This window comes from Denticeps clupeoides, chromosome 18 (assembly GCF_900700375.1).
Source record: "Denticeps clupeoides chromosome 18, fDenClu1.1, whole genome shotgun sequence".
NCBI lineage: Eukaryota > Metazoa > Chordata > Actinopteri > Clupeiformes > Denticipitidae > Denticeps > Denticeps clupeoides.
The window spans coordinates 3210867-3234105 of NC_041724.1; the positions used below are offsets into that span (position 1 = coordinate 3210867).

At 43.9% G+C, this 23239-nt stretch overlaps 1 protein-coding gene across 1 annotated transcript in view; it reads right to left on the minus strand.

Moving 5' to 3' along the window:
* The window catches only part of LOC114768542 (ATPase family protein 2 homolog), a 69510-nt gene that overhangs the window by 37388 nt on the left and 8883 nt on the right, over positions 1–23239 (minus strand). Inside the window, exons 10-14 of the mRNA XM_028960896.1 lie at positions 16109–16263; positions 13681–13890; positions 10519–10572; positions 9770–9849; positions 6039–6165 (exon numbers count right to left, since the gene is read on the minus strand). Coding sequence (XP_028816729.1) covers positions 6039–6165; positions 9770–9849; positions 10519–10572; positions 13681–13890; positions 16109–16263 — 626 coding nt within the window. The remainder of the gene's footprint in view (positions 1–6038; positions 6166–9769; positions 9850–10518; positions 10573–13680; positions 13891–16108; positions 16264–23239) is intronic.

A 23239-nucleotide genomic window follows, 5' to 3' on the forward strand; every position in this document is an offset into this window, starting at 1 on the left:
ATTTGCTCTCCCGTGAAACAGAATTGTGGCTTGTCTCGGGAGGTAGAAGGCCTCTTCTTTTATAATTCGCCAGCAAAGCCGCTTGCATGTTACTATAGCCCAATTCCTTTTCAGAATCCCCAAAACCTAAACCTAATCCACCTGTAAGCGCCTCTTAATGTGGTTTCGGGATCCTGAACAAGCGCATGGCAGTCCCAGCACTTCTGGACGCACAATGGGGGTATTCTTCGTAGGTGGAGTTGGCCTCTCGCAGAGCCAGTGCTGGGATGGTGTGGGGATGGGTCCTGACTGATATACAATGATGACTCACTCCATCTGTTGCTACTGGATGCATTGAGAGATTTCGTAGGGATAGTGTTGCAGGTCTAGGTAGCTTTTTCTGCGGCTCTATTCAGTTGTTAATACGGGCCGGCACTGAATGGAAGTTCTTGCCCCTATGGGTAGAACCCACACAATGGCGCTTAAAACACAAAGGGAACTTTTCCAGCGTACTTTCAAAAAGAAGGAACTAACACGAAACTGGAACCAATGATACTTTGGCTACTAGATGTCATCTCAGGAGGAAAAAAAACAACACGGTTGACATAATAAAGTGTCTCCTCATGAACTACATAACCAATCATCAGTTAACGATGTTTCTAGGCCCAACCCAAGTCACACTGGGCCTGGTTTGCCTCAAAGAAAATAAAGGGATTGGCAATAAAGGGATTGGCAATTTTTTTAACTGGACCTGAAACACATGGAACACTTTTATTTTTGGTTCCTGGTCTCCCAATGGCAGCATTAACGCAAAGAAATAGGTCTACAAATTTTTGAAAAACCACCAATGACCTAGATGGCTGCACATCATGAAGAAATTTTATGGAGACAATGTAACGCATTTGTTCTATCTATTTGTTGGTCTACAGTTCATCTCGAATAGAATCCAGGCCAGGACAAAAGATGATATGAGAGCCGCCTCTTTGGCTGGATTGTGCAGGGCTTTAGACGGTGCATTACAGAGAATAAACCAGATTTCCTGGACCCAAGGCTCTCTGAGGGCCCGGTGGTCTGTTCTCGCCAAGAGGCAAGACGACACACGCAGGAGCTGTCTGCTCGGTATCGCTACAACAAAGGGCCCTCATTTCCTGTTCTCTTCTGCTCGTTCATTCACCAAAAGAGAAAGAGGCTAGCCGAGGAAGTGCTGAGCGAGTGTGTGTATGTGTCTGAATAAGTGTGTGCGTGGGTTTATCTTTTGTATCATCTAAGCCAGCCTCACTGTGCCAGATGAATGGAAGACGTTCGCAAGTGCATTCGCTATTAGTGGAGAGCACACAGGCCATAAGCTGGTGAGATGTGTCAGGACTGGAAACTGTTCTCTGTTCACATTTAAGCGACATTGCGCTCGATGTTTAATGTAAATAAGGAGCGCTTGCATCACCCAGCATGTGTGTTTTCACGTGTGTAAATCACCTGCTGGGACATGCACGCTAGGCTTCGCGTCGAGATCCGGGAGTTGCATTCGTTGTTGAGTCATTTTCTTTTCAAAGGCAGCCAAGAAAGCCTAAGTGATGATCAGCGCTGTTGATTTGTTTGAGGGTGACAGGGCAGGGGGCCGTTTCTGAGATGCACTCGGGTGGAATCTGACACTAATACAGCTCTTGAAGTTTGATACTTGCCTGGGGATCTTTCTCCCACCCTGCACTCCCAGATCCCGGTCCTCTCCTGCTGCTATCCGGTTACCTGAGCACACCGACGTGGGCCTGGCCCCAGGGATCTCAGTGCCCCTCCACCCCTGTTTTCTTTGCCACTATGTTGAAAGTAGCTCTGAAATCCATACAGACAAAGCCTTTGGCCGGGAGAGTATAGAAAAGCTTGAACTGCGCATGAGAAAACAGAGCAACATCCTGATATGCTCAACCCTCTTGCTCTAGCATTCTCATTAGGTGTGGGCCGTTCAACTAGTGCTGGTATGTCATGAAATTCTACCTTCACACATGCGACTGTAGATAAATCTAACGTTGTTAAGCTCAGGTTATCTGGGTGTTGAATTTTGCAACTGTTATAACATACATCAAGATACATGAATCAAAATGCATCTTACTTCCATTTATGTAAATCCTCAGGATTGCCTTACCTTACACTAGCAATCAAGCCCCGCACTATGCCATTAAGCGTATAATATAACACCATCTGAGCTTTAAGGCCAGAAATACCTTGGAAAAAAATCACTTTATGGGGGTGAAACATTTGCACCAATCCTAATGTCTCTCAGTTACCCTGAACCTTTTTTGTGTGATAAGATACCCACGTGAAATATTAAAAGAACGTTAAAAATCCAAAAGCATTTTTGGATAAGAAATCTTGGTCTGAAGACTAAACTGAGAGCCCCATGAGCCACAACAGCACTTCAGTCCAGACGTGTCCTTGGAGGACAAAGGACATAATGTCTGAGAATTCAGTGTTAACGAAACAGCCTTGATGATGATTAGCATGCTTTCAAATGAACGGGCGAACGTTCAAGGCTCAGCAACTACTTCATGCAGACCTTGTTGCATTCTGGTTCTATCTACCCATGCACATCACGCTCGTACCTGGAGCTCAGCCAGTGCCATCTGGAATGGCCATGTTCGTGTTCTGATGCTAATATTCCGCTCCTGCCCTTTCAGATGAAATTGCTGAAGCGTTGGATTTGTTTATTATAAAATGGAAAAGTATGGAGGACATAATGAAAGGACAAGGGATCGCTGATGAAAAAGACATGATTTAAAGGAGGAGGACAGAACGGCCTGGAGCAGAGAGAGAGAGAGAGAGGGAGTACCGGATGACCGCAATCCTTAATCCACGCAACCCCATCGTTAAAGCAGCTCTCGTGGAATAAGCCCATGCAGGAAGCACTAAAAACCCCCAAAGTATTCACGCAAATGAAATGGCCTGAGCACTCGCGGTTTCTAATGCCAAACAAATACAAATAGAGCATAGCTGGTTCCATGAGGATGCTGGAGGCCCTCCAAGGCTCCGCACACACATATGCACAGATAGAAGAAATGTGGAGTGTTATTCATAAAGGCTAATGCTGGTTTGTTTACTAAGCAGACCATAAATTACAGTGCAAGGGAGCTAGAGCTTGGAGCCACTTCCAGAAAATAAGCTCAGATGTTCAGTGACACACAGCTCATAACAGTCTCCGCAGCTTCTTACTTTGAAAATGCACTTTTATATTTGTCTGGGAAGCCATTTTTGTAAGATTTGCTCAAGCTCCTGATAGCTCTGGGTTTTCTGCCTCTGCTAATGACACGAGGAGGTAAGCAATTAGTGAGACTATTAAAAAAAAATTCCCCCCTTCTTTTGTGTATTATTGTGTAGTTCTGCAAAAGGGGTCAGACAGGTCAGATTCCACAAATTTGCTATCACATGCGGGAAATTAAAAATTATTAAAGGGGACGCCGCAGCGTCCATTTTGAGATTTAAACAGTTCTCTTTTGGGCAGTGGTAATTACTGGACCAAGGACTAAAAGCGGGGGAAAAAAAAAGAAGAAAAACATGAACGCTTTAACTGTCATGACACGCCAGGCAAAGAAATAGAAAATCCTATCAGCAGAAAAAAGGGTTTGATTCAAAGTTTTAGAATGAAAAAAAAATCCTGCCTCTCAAAAATGATTATTAAAGATATACATTAAGTAACATTTACATTAAAAAGATTTAAATGTTACTTAATGTAAATATTTAATCCTTTATGTAAATCTTTTTAATGTAAATGTTAATTAATGTAAATCTTTAATACTTTATTAGGGTATGTTAAGATATAATACTAAGCAAATAATACAGGTCTACAATGCTACTTATACTACTCCTGTGAATAATACTCTGCCAAATGCCGTAAATGTAATAATAAATGTTAATAATTACTAAACTTGTTTTTTATTACATTTCTTTATTTATTGCATTATTTTTCTTTTAGCAGTAGTAGCAGTAGTAGCATCCTTAGTAACACACCCTGACTAAGAAGGACTGAGTGGGTATGACACTCAGTGGTAGCCTAGTGGGTAACATACTCGCCTATGAACCAGAAGACCCAGGTTCAAATCCCACTTACTACCATTGTGTCCCTGAGCAAGACACTTAACCCTAAGTTGCTCCTGGGAGACTGTCCCTGTCACTACTGTTTGTATGTTGCTCTGGATGAGGGCATCTGATAAATGCTGTAAATGTAAATCTCCATCTGTTAGCAAACTACCAGCCTTCAAACATGCACACACACACACACACACACAAAGAAATATATGGTTTTCACACATTTGACAATCTTCACTGGTTACATGTAGCCATAAACAAACTGAGGTACATATGGAAGCAATTACATAAAGCACACTGGGTCCCTTTCCCAAAATGAGCCTGGCTTGCACAGTATATGCAGTAAAGACACACACACACTCTCTCTCTCTCTCTCTCTGCTAGCAGGCTATGGTGAACTATTTCCCCCGTTTGGCAGTCCCACAAATGCAAGCACATATGAGCAGGGTTATAACGTATTTAACGATGCTGAGGTCTGGTGCGGTGCTGTGTAAGCATCTCTAAACGGAGGTGGCCGACAGCTGACAGAGGTGCACTGTGTTTGCTCTCCAACCAAACTGAACACCGGGTGACGCAGGGCCTGGGCAGAGAAGCTTGCCCTGTTGCTGCAACCAAAACATCACGACGCGCGTCTTCCTCCATGTGTCCTGAGTAAATATCCTGGTGCCACTGGCCAACTGCCACCAAACTGTCAGCTGCTTTTGGGTCAAAGGTCAGCCAAGAACATAAAGGCAATAGGAAGACCCAATGAGGACCCCAAGCCAAACAAAACACAATTTAATTAAAGTTTGAATAATAATAATAATAATAATAATAAAAGATACCAAAACTACATAGGATTACACTAAGATACTGATAAGCAGGAAATAGACATTTGGTCCGGATGGAGGGAGAGAAAAACTCCACTTCCTCCAGTTCTATGTCCCACCCCATCCGTTGAATTCCGCAACTCGCTCTCTTCATCTGTCGATCAAATAAACAAAGGCCTGCAAAGTTGAGGAGAACATCAATCTGCCTCCAACCAGGATGCCCGACACCCAAACATCTCATTAATCTTTGAGTGTCTCAAAATGTCTGCCAATTCTTATGAAAATGCAGTTTTGTGTGTGTGTGTGTGTGTCCATCGTTGTCCAAAGTCCCTGCCAAAGGGGGCAGGCAAATAACTTAAAGTGCCTGTCCATTTGGACGTTTGCGTTTCCCATCGGGCCCTTAAAGCATTTGACATTCAAATGGCAGGGAATGGGGTGGCGACCGCACTCACCGGGGGGTGCAGGTGAGCAGCCTAATCTGATTTCTCAGCTGCCCGGACCCCGCTTCCTGTAACTAGGATCCCCGGGGCTCCCCTTCCCCAAGCGCCACTCAAGCAGCAGGGGCCACATTGGGAGCTGGGGTTTAAAATGCCAGAAAAGCAGGAGGCGGCGGAAGGGCCGCGGAGAACCAGTAGGGGTGGCCCGGCTACGGCGAGCCCCAGGAGAGGAACCGAGTGGCACTTTCAGCTGACGAGATGACAGAGACTCGGCAGGAGACGTCACTGTGGGGAGAGAGGGAGGGAAAGGAGAAACCGGAAGGCGGGTGGAGGGGGTGGAGAACACCTTGAACTGAGTGCTGACACGGTGGAAGATGATCTGGCAGATACAGGAAGCCGCTCCACCACGTACGACCCGGTACTCGCAAGAGTAAAATAAAGGAGTAAGCAGATGGGCCTGATTAAAACACAACAATCTCCATTAATGGAACAGGAAGCAGAAAAAAGTGGGAGTGAGGGCAGGGGAGAGAAAAGACAAAGATAAAGCAGTGGAAAGATTTGAATCAGTAGCCCTTGTAGTGGTGCTTCTTTCTCGGGGACTGTTTTGACAAGACTGAAGCTGCCTTTGATCAGAACTCAGGAAGTTTCATCAGGGGCGGAGGCGGTCGGGGCTTGGGGACGAGAACTAGAAAGCAGGACTTTAAACACACAGATGGGGGACAAACACAGAAGGGTTTACCTTATCGATCATGTCTGGACGGTTGGTGGCAGCCAGCACGGTGACGTCTCGGAGCTGCTCCACGCCGTCCATCTCTGTCAGGAGCTGCGCTAGAACCCGGTCGCCCACCCCGCTGGAACGCGAAGAGCTAAAACACAAACACGCGTATAGAGTTTAACAACACTGAACAATAAAGTTTAATTTAAAGTTAAAAAAAATATTCACATAGCAAAACGTCTACGTCAGAGAGCAGGTCCATTTTGACCAATAGATCCAATAGAAGTGCTACTGTAGTTGTCAAAAATGAATGCTAATTTCCAGAGGTGTGGACTCGAGTTACATGACTTGGACTCGAGTCAGACTAGAGTCATTAATTTGATGACTTTAGACTCGACAAAATGTAAAGAGACTTGCAACTCGACTTGGACTTTAACATCATTGACTCGTGACTTCACTTGGACTTGAGCCTTTTGACTTGACAAGACTTGCTGTTTCCCAGAAAACCCAAATATTAAAACGTATGTTATTACCGAACGCTCTGTATCTTTCAATGTCTGTGTATATGTGCGTATTTGCTGTCGGCAAGACATCCAATCAAATTAGATCCACGTTGTTTTGAGCCAACAGCATCCATCCAATCAAATTACAGGACAACCAATGCAGTGGAACTCTCAAATAACACGCCAGTTAGACAAAATGATACCAAAGATAGTTTCGTTCGGATATAAAAACTACGAGGTGGTCAACAAAAAATGAAAAGCAGTATGCAAAACATGCGGGTCGAAGATTACAGATGGAGATGCAACAACTTCCAACTTCGTTCGACATTTGAAGTTGCACAAAGAACGGTAAAATCTGAGTAAATGCTAACGCTAATTTGCTAACTTTTCTTTGCTGTGTAGTTAAATCAGTGAGGCTGTAAACTCGCTGTTAACGTCGCAAACTGGTAATCTGTCCACTGCAAGTTTACTCCCTTAATTCGTACACTTATTAAAGTGATTTTTTAAAACATGGTAGGATGAGGTACTTATACATAACATTAGCCAATGTACAGTATCGCACACAGAAGACGGCGGTCAGCAGCAACGTGTATTTTAGCCACCAACAAAGACGTACAATACATACATATTAGTGGTGGGCCGTTATCGGCGTTAACATGAGACTCTTATCAGGCGATAAAAAAAAATATCGCCGTTAATCTATTCACAAAGAAACGAAATCAAAAAGTTACACAACGCAGAAGAACCGCTACGCAATGATGACTTTCACCTTGATATTTTAGCGTGGATGTATACCTAGCCGAATTGCACTGTAGGGGGCGAGAACGAGTCTTCGAACTGTGAAATGACCACATCAAACGTGACGTGGTAACATGGATGCAGCTATTTAACTGAATAAACAGTTGGTAAACACAAGTACATCTTATTTTCCACTTCCCGCGGTTAAGTCTGTTATGTTCATGTATTTGTTACAGGACAGGACAAACTGCTGTGGAAGTAATTGAAATGCAATATGTCATGGAAATACAATGTTAGCACTTTTTGTTCAAATAATTACAGTTGCACTTGTTTTTTCAGATGCGTTTATTCTGTAAAGCAGTGGTTTAAAATGAAGAATATTAAAAAAATATGAGTTAAATGTTAAAAATGAAGTTAATACTGCAATGTCAGCACTATTTATTTCTGCAGTTTCAATTGCACTTGTTTTAATAAAACAATAGATTTTACACGATCGGTGAAAATATATTATTATTCTGCGGTTGAAAAGACTTGAAAGGACTCGAAACTCAAACTGCAGGACTTAGGACTTGACTTGAGACTTGCCTGTCTTGACTTGGCACTTGACTTGGGACTTGAGGGCAAAGACTTGAGACTTACTTGTGACTTGAAAAGCAATGACTTTGTCCCACTTCTGCTAATTTCTGATAGAAAGTTGTGCTACTAGCGAGGATTCTATGGGTTGCTACGGGTTGCTAGCGGTTGCTAACTGAACCAGGGACCACTAGTCAGGAGAAAATAGGACGTCTGGTCAACCTATTAAGTTAAGATCAAAGTTTTCTGTGCCTTGTGGTGGAAGTAAAAATTGACACTGGTCCGACACAGTACGTCCCTGGATCCTAAATTATGAATGTAAGAAAAACATCAGAATGACGTAATTATATTGGGGGAGGTTAATATTGGCAGGATCTGATCAAATTACACCTATGTTGCAAACCAATTATCCCTTCATGGAAATTGATGGCAATAACTTCTTTCTGCAGGATAATATACCGTGGCATACCACAAACATGGTTCAAGAATGGCTTGAGATATTGACTTGCCCTCCAAATCTATGTTCAATTGAACATCAAGGGTGTGGGGGGGTACTCGGGTCATAATGTTATGGCTGACTGGAGTAGCAGATGGGTCTTATTTGCGGTCAGACTCCGCCCAGGGGCATGTATTTGGCTCTTCACTCACGTGCAGCAGCTTTGATACGAGACGTTGTTTGTCTGCTCCACGTCTGGCAGCGGTCCTGACACTTATCAGGCCTGAAACAACCAAAACGAGCCAGCAGTGCCGTGCATTCATCCCCACTGCGGTTCTGACCAAGTCAGACTCTCACGAACACTTTAGTATTACGCCACTGCAGCTGTCGCGAAGATATCATCTGATTCGGATTGATTACAAACCTCTTAGCAAGAAAGTCTTTCAGAGGCTGACCACAAACTCAAAAAAATTTTAACCCCAAAATAAGGCTTCGCTGCATTTTTGCTGTTTTTTTTTTTTTTATGTGGTGCAATGCGGTGCTTTGCCGTCTTGATCTCCACACACAACCGGACAGCCACCCAGTCCTGACACAAACACACACACTCACACACAGAAAAAAGTGCCACAAGTCATCAGTCCCGACACAGTCATGCCGAGATGCACAAAGGCACTCTCTCCTGCCGCCGCTGACTTACGGCTCACTGGAGAGGAGAAAAGCCAATAAATCTTCCCCCATCCCTCTGTCCACAGGACACTCACTCAAACTAATACCTGTCTGGGCCAACGAGCGCCTCCTCTGCGGCAGGGAAAGCAGGTAAAGATTTCAACATTCAGTGTCAACAAAACAAGACGTTCCTTTCACATCAATAGTGAAAAATTATAAATGAAGCACTTATGGAAATGAAACCACCTGTTTTTTTCTGAATCAATAAAAAAAATCATTTGTCGCTTCAAAGACTTGCGATAAACTATAAAGCCCCCAATCAGACCCAAGACAGCTTCTAGCCAGAGGGACTGATGGGACATTTCCCTCACTGGGCAGGGCCGTGTCCAACGGGAGAGTGAGGTCTGGTTTGGCCTCTCTCTTATGGAGGAAGCATGCGTCGTATCTGACTCCTCCATCTGCTGCAGATAGCACAAAGAGGGGCTTGTGTGCCTCTGGACACCACTGCAGTCCCCCCCTAACGTGCCCCTTTCTTAAATCCACAGATGTTCAGAGTGCCATCCTAGACTTTGCCCTCTTCTTTTTTTCCTCAAGTCTGGGTAAGGAGGCGTGTAGGGTTCTAATACTACTAGCTGCTGGATTTCATCACAGTTAAGGGTGCTGTTATACATGTGATTGCAAATTGTAAAATACTGGTCACAAAACTACAACCCACATGCCAGACATGGTATGTTCTCTAACAAAAATGTGACAAGATGACAATATATAATGAAAATGTATTAAATAGAACAGTGAAGAAGGTAATCGAAATAACCCTTGACCTTCGACTTCAGACTTACTGTCCTCTTTCGCCAGCGAGAGCATCAATTTCATCGAAGAACACAATGCTTGGAGCAACCGCCCTGGCCTTCCTGAAAACCTGAAAAAAAGAGAGAATCTATAATGCATATGGATGAAAAATTTCAGGAAAAAACAAAATAATTCATTTTCGAGGCAGTGCATCATGCCAGATCAATGCAAATCTGCTTTCCAATCACCTAGTTGTTCCCTGCAAAGTGGTCCACACACAGTATTTAGCCAAGATTCCACACCACTGGGAGAAAAAATATCAGTTCATATGGAACTGGACTGTACTCCTGCAAAGAATTTCAAACAAGCATCCAAGGTGTTTACGTTACCAGGGAAATAAACACAGGAAGTTGTGTCTGTGTTGGTGATTTTACATGGGAGTTCCAAATATAGGAATTCTGTTGAGGGAACTTCCCTGAAATGACATTCCCTGAACAGGGAGATGGGATCGGGGGGAGTACTGTTTATGTACACTGTGGAATGGAACGCAGCTAAAGTGCTTGATCCTATAATGAAACATTCATCACAGGATGATCACGCCCCATCCACAGAAGGAATATGGTTGATGAATATGATGATGATGATGATGTACATCTCAACTCAACACCTTTGTGAGATTTTGGTTGCACTACATGAATGAAATGCATTGGAAGAATGATTCCATTAATTTAATTTATTTAAACCATCCTTATAGAAGAAAGCGCAAAAAAATGAATGGGACAGGACAGAGATGACATACCTCCCGAACTGCCCTCTCTGACTCCCCTACATATTTGCTCAGCAATTCTGGGCCCTGAAAAGGAGAAAAAGTTGCGTTATGTCATGGCACTGCTCGTAAAAATCGGCTCTAGAGCGCTGAGCGCATCCGCCAGAATCATATCCAGGGGTTTTGGGGCCAAAACTCTGATTACTGTAACCAGAAAATGAATCAGCCAGCCCGAGAGACCTTGCTAAATAAATAACATGTTCTCTTCCAATTCAGTGTTAATCGACTCTCGTTAGCTTTATTAACAACAGAGTTACCTGCTGGCACAGATCAGGGGGGGGGGGGGGGGGGGGGGGGGGGGGCAAAAAAATTAAAAACAAACCACCAAACAGGCCACACCGAGGCACATCTGAGCCGCAGCCAAGAATCTCAGAGATTAAAGGCAGGTTCTTTAAGAAAAGAGAGCGAGAGAGGAGGGTGGGGGGTGGAGGGGGCAGAGGACAAAGAAGGAGACAGGATCGCTACTCAACACCCTCCCTCCCTTAGAGGCAGATAAACATGCACTCTGCAGTCAAATGCACTTCCTGCCCAATCTCGCACTCACAGACACACACACACACACACACACACCACCTTGCAGCTCACACGAAAACAACTCTTAAATTACAGCCCTTTTGTCTCCTGCTGGGGCTTAGAGATTTACTCATTAATCTTCATACCTGTGGTGTGGCAAGGCCAGTTCTATGGCTTTGCAACCAGACACACACACACACGCACACACACACACTTGCATAGTCTCACACACACTGTAATTATTTGCTGTGTTTGCAGCACCTGACCACCGCAAACAAATATGGTTTTAATAAAAGATGTCATGCTAATATGGGAATGTCGAGACAGTTTCAATTATCTACAGATCGCAGGTATTACACAATAGAAAACTACCCAGCATCCCCTACATCTAAACACACCCCAAAAGTAACTCTGTCAACAAAAGGCCACTCAGTCCGTCGAGATGAGCCGCTATGCGTCCAAAACCTGGTGACAGCTATCAAAATAATCTACAACCCAATGTATCCGGCAATAATCAATCTCTATCAGCAAGACCATCAGGACGCCGTGGGGGGGCGGACGGACGTCTAGGCAAAGCCCTGTCGGGAAGAGGAGGGTGGGTGATGAATGAAGAGGACAAACACGAGGTCACGGAGGTCAAGTGAGACCTGAAGACCTGAATCTTCGTTGGCGCCGCCTAAAGGGAGCAAGACCCCCCAAATAACACTTCCTCAACAATGACCTGGTTACCCAGAGATAACCACAGAAATATTTGGTGATGGTTTGCCAGTGAATGGTCTTTAAAAATGAAGAAATCTATTGTGAGGCATAAACAGAGGGGCAGACTTTCAAACGACCACAGTGCTACACATCAGCAAATGAAAAATAAAGACTAAGATATATATATATACAGTGGGTACAGAAAGTATTCAGACCCCCTCAAATTTGTCACTCTTTGTAATATTGCAGCCATTTGCTAAAATCTTTTTCCTTATTAATGTATACACAGAACCCAATTTTGACAGAAAAACATTTTTGCAGATTTATTAACAAAATAAACAAATTTAAATATCACATGGTCCTAAATATTCAGACTCTTTGCTCAGTATTTAGTAGAAGCACCCTTTTAATCTAAAACAGCCATGAGTCTTTTGGAGAAAGGTGGGTTTTGGGGGTCCTCTGCCATTCCACCTTGCAGATCCTCTCCAGTTCTGGTAGGTTGGAATGTAAGCGTTGGTGGCCATTTTTACGTCTCTCCAGAGATGCTCAATCGGGGTTCAAGTCAGAGTTGTTGTTGTTTTAGCTGTGTACTCATGGTCTTGTTGGAGGTAAACCTTCGGCCCAGTCTGAGGTCCTGAGCATTCTGGAGGAGGTTTTCATTCATGAAATCCCTGTAATTGGCCACATTCATATTTCCCTTGATTGCAACCAATCTTCCTGTCCCTGTAGCTTCAAAACACCTCCACAGCATGAGGCTGCCACCAACATGCTTCACTGTTGGGTCTGTATTGGACAGGTGATGAGCAATGCCTGGTTTTCCCCACACATACCGCTTAGAATGAAGGCCAAAAAGTTCTATCATGGTCTCATCAGACCATAGAATCGTATTTCTCACAATCTTGGGAGTCCTGTGTGCACTGTGTGCTGTGCTGCTGTGTATCACAAGTGACAATCACTAGACTTTCCTTCAATGTGGGCTTTCATGTCTGTTGTACTGAGGAGAGGCTTCCGTCAAGGCACTCAATCATAAAGCCTTGACTGGTGGAGGGCTGCAGTGATTGTTGACTTTCTACAACTTTCTCCCATCTCCTAGGTGCATCGCTGGAGCTCAGCCACATTCATCTTTGAATTCTTCTTTACCTCTCTCACCAAGGCTCTTCTGCCCCGATAGCTCAGTTTAGCCAGACGGCCAGTTCTAGGAGGGGTTTTGGTCATCCCAAACGTCTTCCATTTAAGGATTGGCCACTGTGCTCTTAGGAAACTTAAGTGCAGCAGGTTTTTTGCAACCTTGGCCAGATCCGTGCCTTCTGGCAGATCCTTGATTCTCACTGATTCTCATTTGGTCTGACATGCATTGTGAGCTGTTAGGTCTTATATAGACAAGTCCAATCAGTATAATCAAACACAGCTAGACTCAAATGAAGGTGTAGAACCATCACAAGCATGATCAGAAGAAATGGACAGCATCGGAGTTAAATATATGAGTGTCACAGAAGGGTCTGAATACTTAGGACCATGTGATATTTCAGTTTTTCTTTTTTAATAAATCTGCAAAAGTCTAATCAATTCTGTGTTTTTCTGTCAATGTGGGGTGCTGTGGGTGCATTAATGAGAAAATAACTTGAATGATTTTAGCAAAAGGCTGCAATATTACAAAGAGTACAAAATGTTTATACCCATTTATATACCCACTGTATATCACTGGTAGTACAGAAACATCTCTGTAATTTTAAACATTATAGTCATTTTGATATCATGATTAATGAGTGCTGATGCATGTACAGAAGGGCATCAAACTTGCTGAAATGTGTAACAAATTGAAGACATAAACAATAATGTCTCTCTGTGTGCTAATTCTGTCCCCAATTAGGACCTGACATGTTTTAACTTCTCTAGAACTTCATAAGGGCTGCGGCAACACACCTTGATAGCGAGAAAGTTGAGTCCACTCTCATTGGCCAAAGCCTTGGCAATCATTGTTTTTGAACAGCCTGGCGGTCCATAGAGCAAAACTCCTTTTGGTGGCTGGATGCCCATTCGGGAAAAGGCTTCAGGATGCCGGAGGGGCCACTCTACAGCCTGCTTCAGTTTCAGCTTCACCTCCTCCATTCCCCCAATGTCAGACCAGCAAACCTGTGAGAAAGAGATGGGATGAGTAACACAGCATTACACGCTCGAGGAATGTTAACAATTGGTCAAGTGTTACAGGACCTGCAAAACAGGAAAGTAAGGGTAGGTAAGCCAGTGGTTCACAACGTGGAGTCCATGGCCCTCCTTTCATCTGTGCTGAGGTTAGCAAAATTCGATTTTTAAATATTTAAAAAAATCCAACGGATCTAACAGGATTATCAAAATATGGTAATCCCCAGGGCAGTGGTGGCCTAGCAGTTAAGGAAGCGGCCCCCGTAATCAGAAGTTTGCCGGTTCGAATCCCAATCCGCCAAGGTGCCACTGAGCAAAGCACCGTCCCCACACACTGCTCCCCGGCCGCCTGTCATGGCTGCCCACTGCTCACTAAAGGTGATGGGTTAAATGCAGAGGACACATTTCACTGTCTGCACCGTGTGCTGTGCTGCTGTATATCACAATGACAATCACTTCACTTTATTTCCATACAGACTCTACATAGTCTAGAGTGTAAAACAAATAGAATAAGAAAATGAACTCAAACTGTTTTTTTGCAAAGAAATGTTTCAAATAAATAATTTTATTCTTTTAATGCATGTATGTAGAAAATAATTGAAGTCGGAATTGTGTGGAACTATAACTTTAATAAATAAACACCATATATGCATATTCTGCTGAAGTGTAGATGCGACAGTGCTCCAGAAGAACCGGCGCTCAAAGCAGATCTCTACCTGTCACGCTGACGAATAGAACCTTCCCATGACCGGCCTGGACGGGACTGAGTCACCTCTAGCACTAATGCCGTCGTTGATTTCTCAAGAGCAACTCCTTCACTAACACATCCCAGGCCACCAGTGCCGTCTCCGGGGAGCTAAGCACCTAATGGAAACCTGGCACCCGGCCACATACTGTAAATACCCTGCACTGAACATTTTACAGGCAGGATCAGTAATGCATGCTGGCCTTCCGGCTTGCCGGCACACCCCCCCCCTCCTCAACCAAACGGCCTTTCCTACAGCCCTACCAAAGCAGCACTGCTGGATCATAATTCATTCAGCCTGGTGAGGGCCGCCTCAGCCAGCCAGGTAGATGTGCAAGGGTATGATGTGTGAGTGTGTGAAGGCCTCATGGGACGTGCATAATCTGCAGTGCGTGGTGCCGAAAAAATGAAATGAATGCACTGCTGTGACAGACTGTGTCTGATGCCCAATTAAAAGGCTCTGGCTGAGTCACACCTTGCCAGTTATTATCTTTTACTGTTGTTCTCTTCAGTTTACGAGGGGCCTTTCGCAGCGCGGGCTTTGATGAGGGTGGTGGAACGGAGGTCACCCAGCCACTCGGGGAGGAAGAAAACGGGTGAAGAAAAAGGAAAAGGACGTTGGAGCTCCAGCTGCCAGATCAAAATATTAAAGTTCCGGTCTCAGTGGCGTGCTCCGGCTTCACTGGAAGTTTTTTATATAAAATGGATTAGAAACAAATGTTTGCACTCATGTGGATATAATCAAGTCGGCCTTTGCGGCCAGCCCCTTCAGCTGTGCTGGGGTAACTGAAGCCTTCTTTTGTTTCCAGGAACCCAGCCGCAAGAGCCGATCCTCTCGGGGTGAGCTAAGTGCAGCGCAGGAAACCGGGGCCTGCGCTGGCGAGGGCCATCATCGCGGGCCTAACCTGTTTCCAATTAGCGGAGGGGAATGATGCGAGCTCCTTCCTGTCGGTTATGTCTCGCACATGCAATCTCCAAAACATCCTGGAGTCGAAGCGATACGCGCCGCCTCCCACCCCCCAAAAACACTCCGACCTCCTGTCCACTAAGTGCGTGATTCATCATTTTGGAGTCAGAGGGATTGGGACCATTCATAGACCAATTTATCTGCATCCTCTGTGTAACCAGCTAGTATGTGGTCAAAAAGTCTAAAACTTAGTGCTCAGCACGTGCCACATTTATATTTAATTATCATAGCGCTGTTACCCTTTCATAAGTTCCTTCCTGGACAAATGAAAAACAGCTTTTACATAAGACGACATAAAAAAAAAAAAATTCTATTCTTCTGTTGACACCTGTAGGTGTTTGTCCTCTAATGTTTTCTTCCTGTTGTTCCTCCCCAGGGTCACGTATTGTTCCACTGACTTGAATGAAAACTGAAGACCGGCAGTAACAGGAAAAAAAAGAAATCATCAACATTACTTAATATGTTTATCGTGTTTATTGTTCCGGATTACGCCGTACCTTTGGGACGTCAACGGCCACCTCTCTCATGGCGCTTGGTTTGACCTGTGACATGGCCAGCTGGAGATCAGACAGGGTGACTGTCACCAAATCCATCATTTCTTTATCAGACAGTCGGGGAGAGCTGGCTAGAACTCGTCTCAGTGCGTTCAGTCCTGAAAATAGGAACAAACACAATAATTCATCAGAAATATTTAAAGTAAAAAAAAAAAAACGACACAGTGGAACTATCAAGTTCTAGAATCAACCTTCCCTTTAGTTAATGTTCTCAGGACGAGAAGCATGAAACATTGGCGTTAAACCCTGCTTATTATGTCCTGTTTAAGGCTCATGCTAGCGCAAGTTCTAATGACACACATGTTGAGAATGTTCATCCACCTCAATAATTAACTCTGAGAAAGACCAGGACACGCATCCACCGCCGTGAAGAAAAGACTACCTAGGAATCACCCTGCTGGAGGCATCTGCTGAATAAACATTAAAAAAAGCAGCAGCATGGCAAGACAACTGCGTGTTGTTCTGCAGGTCAATATCGCACGCAAGGCAAGCTGTGCCTCGAAGACACTATTGATGTTCACGGCAGCTCTGTGGTTATTCCATTACAATGGTAACCAGAGGATGGAAATAATCAAGTGCTTGTGCTGTGACAATCTGGGCTTCCGTTACAGGTATTTTATACTCGATACCACTCATTGTTGTCAGTAATGACACATCCACAATGCAACAAAAGTCCCTAACAATGACAATAACTACTGCATTATATTTACCTGGAATGAAATTGCAAGCAAAAATAAACGAAATCACTATAAGATCACAATAAAATCTGTATCATCACAAAATAAATCAAGTGAATAAAATGGAACCAATAACCTTGAACGACCCAAAGTTCTCTTTTTTCCCCCAAAAAAAACAAGTCCAAAAGGTTGCATATTTGAATGTTAACCCATAAAAACCCTGCTCAAGGCACGTTCAACTCTGGAAAAGTCATGAAGGAACCAAGTGACTGATAAAGTCTATGATGAGTTACATCAAACACAAAACCTCTGTGTGTACATTCCAACATGGGTCTGCAGCATTGAGGCTCCTTGTTGAGGCACAGCCTCATTCATTGTTCAGCTGCCATGCTGAACCCAAAAACACTTCAGTCGCTCAATCAAGAGTGCCGAGGAGATCAGGCCACTCAGGAAAAGGCTCAGGTCCCATGCAATACACTTTCTTTCACAGACACACACAAACACAGCCCAGAGGCTTCCATCTCCTGGCCGTGGCTGCTGCAGACGGCGAGGAGGGGGATTTAAGATCAGACAGGACTGCATCCTGTTTATATTTTCCAGAATCCGTCAGACGGAGACTCTCCGGAGCACAATGGGAGCGACAGCCAAAGCGTGCAAGGTCAGCCTGTTCCAGCCTCGACCTGAATGCCGCCTCCATCAGTCCCCCCCGCCATCCCCACCCTCGCCACTGCGCCGGCCCAGGCCGGATGAGACGGCCATCTCTCTTGAATTAATGCTCTCGCAGCTGCACAAAAACACCGAGGCCTCCCTCCATGATGGTTCTCTCCTCGGAGCAGACAATATCATATTAATGAACACAAGTATGACACAATATTGTTAAGCTATAGCTATAAAATGTTAGACATGGAAAAAGTGGGAGGAAAAAAGAAATCAATAACAGGGGAAACTAAAAGGGAACAGCTAATAAGGCTAACCTAGAATGCAAAGACGAATAACAATGATCCCAACATCCCAGTAATTTACCATAACACTATCGTAACTTTGTTCCACCTGTAAGCTCTGTTTGTCTCCTTTTGAAGAAATAGTCTGATTCCTTGAACATGATAGCCAGTAAACGTTATTCCCATTAGCACTCTGTAGCATTAACAATTCTAGCAGCAGCTGTTATTAAATAGGAAGGCCAAATCTCAAGAAACTCAGTCCTTCCTCACGTGATAAAACAGCTAAACATCCCTAATGCTAATGCTAATCAGTAGCATGGATGAGTGTGCTGTTTTTTGGTAACTATGCGTGAATTTTTTTTTTTTATAGTTTACACAAACACAATAAGCTCACTGACTTTCCTCTACATTCCACATTTTCTGGAGAAGGGCAGCAGGTTTTGTGGTACAACATGTTATTACTTGGCAGCATCTTTACCACATCCTCCACGTCTGAGATGAAGAAAACCTCATAGTGATGCCAACTCAACATGCCTGTCAGTAAGTGGCTCTTTTCTTTCATGTTGGCTCAGGACCAAACATGGATGGAATTAAGGAATAATTTTCAACTCCTCTGCATTAATTCCCGTGTTTTCCATGTTTATTTGTTTAACTCATTTTAAACATTTGTAGAATGGAGATGAAAACTCATCTTTCAGGAAAGCTACTTCTTTCAAAAGCACAATAGGTTCAGCAAAGAAAACATCCGACACACTGTTTAGCAAGACAACGCAACACAACAGAGCTTAATTTGAACCTTATGTGGACTTCTTTTTTCTTTCCTTCTTTCTTTTTTGATGGACTTTCCTGAATGTTTTGAATTCACCCATGATCTGGAGGTGATTGGGACCAAGGGCCCCAATTCCAAGAAGAGACATTTGCAAAACATCACACCAGGCCAGCAGATGAGCCTCAGAGAGCAGAAAGCAGCGTGCCGTTCCTTTTTCATCCGGGACAGATCATTTAAAAAAAAAAAGCAAAACCAAGGGAGAGAGAGAACGAAAGAGGAAGAAAAAGAGTGGAATAAAAAAAAAAAAAAAACAGGAAATTCAGAGGCATACATGGTAACAATTATGCATATCTGAAATAGCAGAGCGCGAGAGGCTACTCTGATGCTCAAATAAATGCGTAGACGCTGTTTACACACCATCTTAAACACATTTCATGGGTTGTCACTGGCAATCCTCAAAAAGGGACACGGTCACGATCTGATTAATGATGTGGTTGTAATTGCGTTGGGGGCCTTTGTTCAAAAAGGCGAGATTTTATTTTTTTTTCCGTCTGATGCCGACGCAGAATTGTATTACTGCACTGGGAATAGCCAAAGAAAAACTAAAAAACAGCCGAGAAACAGTTGCTCTTTCAAGACGGGCTTCCTACATTCCCAGATTTGCCATGTGTTGAAAATCTTGAGAGAAGAAAAACACTGCGCAGCCAAGAGCGCTTGACAGGACGGCCGCAACAGACAAGTTGCTGATGTCCCCAAATGAGTTGTGAAATAGTTTTGGCATTGCTCCCAAAAAAAAAAAAAAAAAAAAGTAGAAATAAAAAAAGGAAAACAGGAAGATTTTCATTATTCCGCAGGGCTTCCGGAATACTCTTTACACCTGTATTTACAAAACCCAACAGCTGTTCCCGAGCTGAAGCGGCAAAATAATACGTGCCCTTAGTAACACAGCGCGGGCCGCCATTAGGTGAAGGCAAGGACAGAGGTTAGAAAGTACGTGGGGAACATTTCCGGATTTTATAAACACAGCACCCAAATAAACTTCACATACTGATCCGGCAATATTTATGTGGCCCGGCCTGAAATTCCGCAAGTGTCTTTAAAAGGACAGGAGGGTAGGGAAAAGCGCTTTATATGGAAGGCTGCCTCTGTAAACACCATCCAGCATCCAGTCCTGTTTATCTCATTCATGTCTCTGCAGCAGAATTTATGTCAAACATAATACTGCTAGCGCTTTTCCCCCTTTCTTCTTTTTTTTTGGTTCTCCCCCCCTCCCCTACATCTTCAAGCATACTTATTCACTGTAGCAGTGCATATTCCAGCAAGAACAGCATTTTCTTTCCCACAGTTTTGTAAGGGCTATTGGTTTTGCAAAAATTAACAAAGACACAGTGTAAAAATAGACAACCACCAACCATCTTCTGTAGCTGCTTATACAGACAAAAAAGAAACAGCAAAAAAAAAAAAAAAAAAAACAAGCAACATCTGTACAAATCACAGCAAATAATGAATATTAAACGTTATTTGACAGCACTTACGTACAAGACATGTTCAGCTGCTCGTGTATGTGCGCCTGTGTGAGTCCTTATGTGTAGCCCTGAGTGCACACCTGTGCTGTGCAAGATTTCTCCATGTAAGTGGTTAATAGTGTTTGTGCCACAGCCCCACCCACCCCAGGACATGAAGCCAACATGTAAGAGGACCAGGTAAGGCCCATCCAGATACCTCAACAGGGCATGAGACCCCATGCCCTGTTTGGAGGGGTATGGAGCTGACAACCCTCTCCCAAACCACAGTTGGTGTCAGCTTGGTCCCTCTCAAAAATCCTCAATGTCTAAGTGCAATTAAAATTTAGAAGTGGGTACTGGCACCACAGGAAAGTCTGAACGGACTGCCCTCTGGATGCCATTCAGTGTGCCCACCGCCAAGGTCCTATATGTATATATATTGATAAGGTAAGTAATGAAAGGACGATAGGATCGGGGCAAGGTACTCCATCCAGGCCAGGACCGCAGCCCCCGCACTGAAACCCTCAGGAAGCCCACCCCCAGGGAACCCCCAGATGGCCCTAGCCCATACACCCCCGTACACCCTCGACAATGACCAAAGCGTGACGAAACCACGACCCCCACACCAACTATGTGATGGAGTTGATCTAAGGAATCCAGAGAGATTGACCTGATGTGGCAGCAGAGGCAGCATCAAGACTTATATAGTCCAGCAAATGATCTCTACACTGTTTGATTTTCAGATTATTTTTCCAGTTTGAATCCTGAACCGCCAAGGTGCCGCTAAAAGCAGAGGACACATTTCGTTGTGTGCACTGTGTGCTGTGCCTCAGTGTTTCACAATAACAATTACTTCACTTTCACTAAATTAATTCATCTTCAATTTCTTGTTCACACTGCACAGTACATGAGCAGTCCACAAAGTGGAATTTGTTTGTTCCTGAAAGGGTTACAAGAAACCAGATCCAGACTTCAGAGCATGTTTTGAGGCTGGCAGAAGCTCCACCTGAAACATGTTACATCTGAGCTGTGACTCGAGATGCTTATTTATTCCTTGGTTTTAACGCAGGGGTGGGGTTGCAAGTGACTGAACCGCTCAGATGCAATGTTGCTTTTCTCCTGTGCAGCCAGAGGGTTTCCTCTGTCTAGAGACACATGTAAGCAGTGGGTATGGAAGTGCCACGCCCCAATTTACACTGTTTAGACGCCTTTGTGACTAATCAGCCAAACCCAAGCAATCACATCAAAGACTAGAAGGCATAACAGAATGAGGAGATTAAAGTGACAGACTTTAAAGTACGTACACTGTGATGTAAGTACTTTTTTTTGTTCACATATTTTATCAAAATAACTGAATGTTGCTGAATATTAGCTTCAGTTTCACCACACTTCCACAAGACGGCACTGGCCCAAACATTGCATGAGGCTCACTGAAAAGGTGAACTCTCCTATTGATTTCTTTCTTGGTGGGCTTATATTACATAGAATTGAGTATATTTGAGCTGCGATTAATGGGCTTCAGACCCTCCATTATTTCCTGCTGAATACCCAGAGGTATCATTGCATTACTGTAACAATATTCTTCTGGAAGTAATATATTATTTGGCATTGCAAATTCAGTGTAATGAAGCCACAAAAGGAAAGGCAGAACACACTCATTGTGTCCTGTTGCATGTGTGTGTGTGTGTGTGTGTGTGTGTGTGTGTGTGTGTGTGTGTGTGTATGTATGTGTAGACCAGCTGTCTTGACATTGTCACCAACCCCTTCAGGTTGCCCAATTCTCTCATAAGACAAGGGGGCAAAAATAGCACATGTTTACATCTCAGGGACGTTGACCTTGCACGTCCCAAAAGCTACGCGGCCTTAAGGAAACCATGCTGCACGCAGCACGTACCCACACACAGGTCATTGTTAACCCAAGAAGGGGAAACAACTGTGTTCTGTCTGGGGGTTCAAACAGGTGTTCTAAGCATTTATATCACAACAAGGCATCTAAAAAAAAAAAAAAAAAAAAAAAAAAAGTTGAACCAGACACAAGTGTGTCACAAGTGCAGCCATGACAGGCGCCCGGGGAGCAGTGTGTGGGGACGGTGCTTTGCTCAGTGGCACCTCAGTGGCACCTTGGCGGATCGGGATTCGAACCGGCAACCTTCTGATTACAGGGCCGCTTCCTTAACCGCTAGGCCACCACTGCCCCAAAATGTGGCCTCTGCTTTTAACCATCACCCTTGGTGAGCAGCGGGCAGCCATGACAGGCGCCCAGGGAGCAGCGTGTGGGGACGGTGCTTTGCTCAGTGGCACCTTGGCGGATTTGAACCGGCAACCTTCTGACTACAGGGCCGCTTCCTTAACCGCTAGGCCACCACTGCCATGTTTAAGAGCCATACTAAATATGTTTACATAATGGTAACATATAATGTATAAATAATAAAAATGTATGAACTAATTCATAAATTTATGAACCTTAAACAACTGAACTGTCCAGTCAAATAAAAAGAGCATTTTATTAATAAAGTCAACTGAATAGCCTGCACCATCAACCGAAAACCCCCCCCCCAAAAAATCATTCAAATCCAACCACCAGTTATAAGAGAATAAGAGTAGTGTCAGTAATGAAGTGCATTTATATAATAAACACTTGCTCACTTACTATCCTTAGCAGCTTTGTCCTGTAACTCAGGGTACAGGACAAACTCATCCACTGCTCACCGATGGTGATGATTAAATGCAGAGGACACAGGCGCAGCCCATCACTGGGTGCACACACGCCATTCATTCACTCAAACCTGGGAGTCCCCAGTCCACTTAGGATACATGCCAGGGTTTCTGCAGGTTTAAAGAAGCCAAATGCAAGACTATGTAAAACCTTTTCTAAGGCCACTTTTATGAAATTTAAGACCCAGCATTGTCCGAGGGCCAGAGTTTTTTTTCAGCAGACACTGTTACGACTAGATGCGTTTCTAAGATACAACATTAATTGCAATTTATTTTAATTAATATATTATTATTTGATGTATTAACTTCTGTTATTTGGTAGCCATAGTCAATGTTAACGCTCATTTAACCTGTACTGCTGTGAGCCACTAGGGGGCAACAATACTATTTGCTAATCATTTTCAGTGGCATTTTTTTCACATGTGCGACATGGGCCGTTGCCCAGGGTGACATCGTGGATGTGAGCA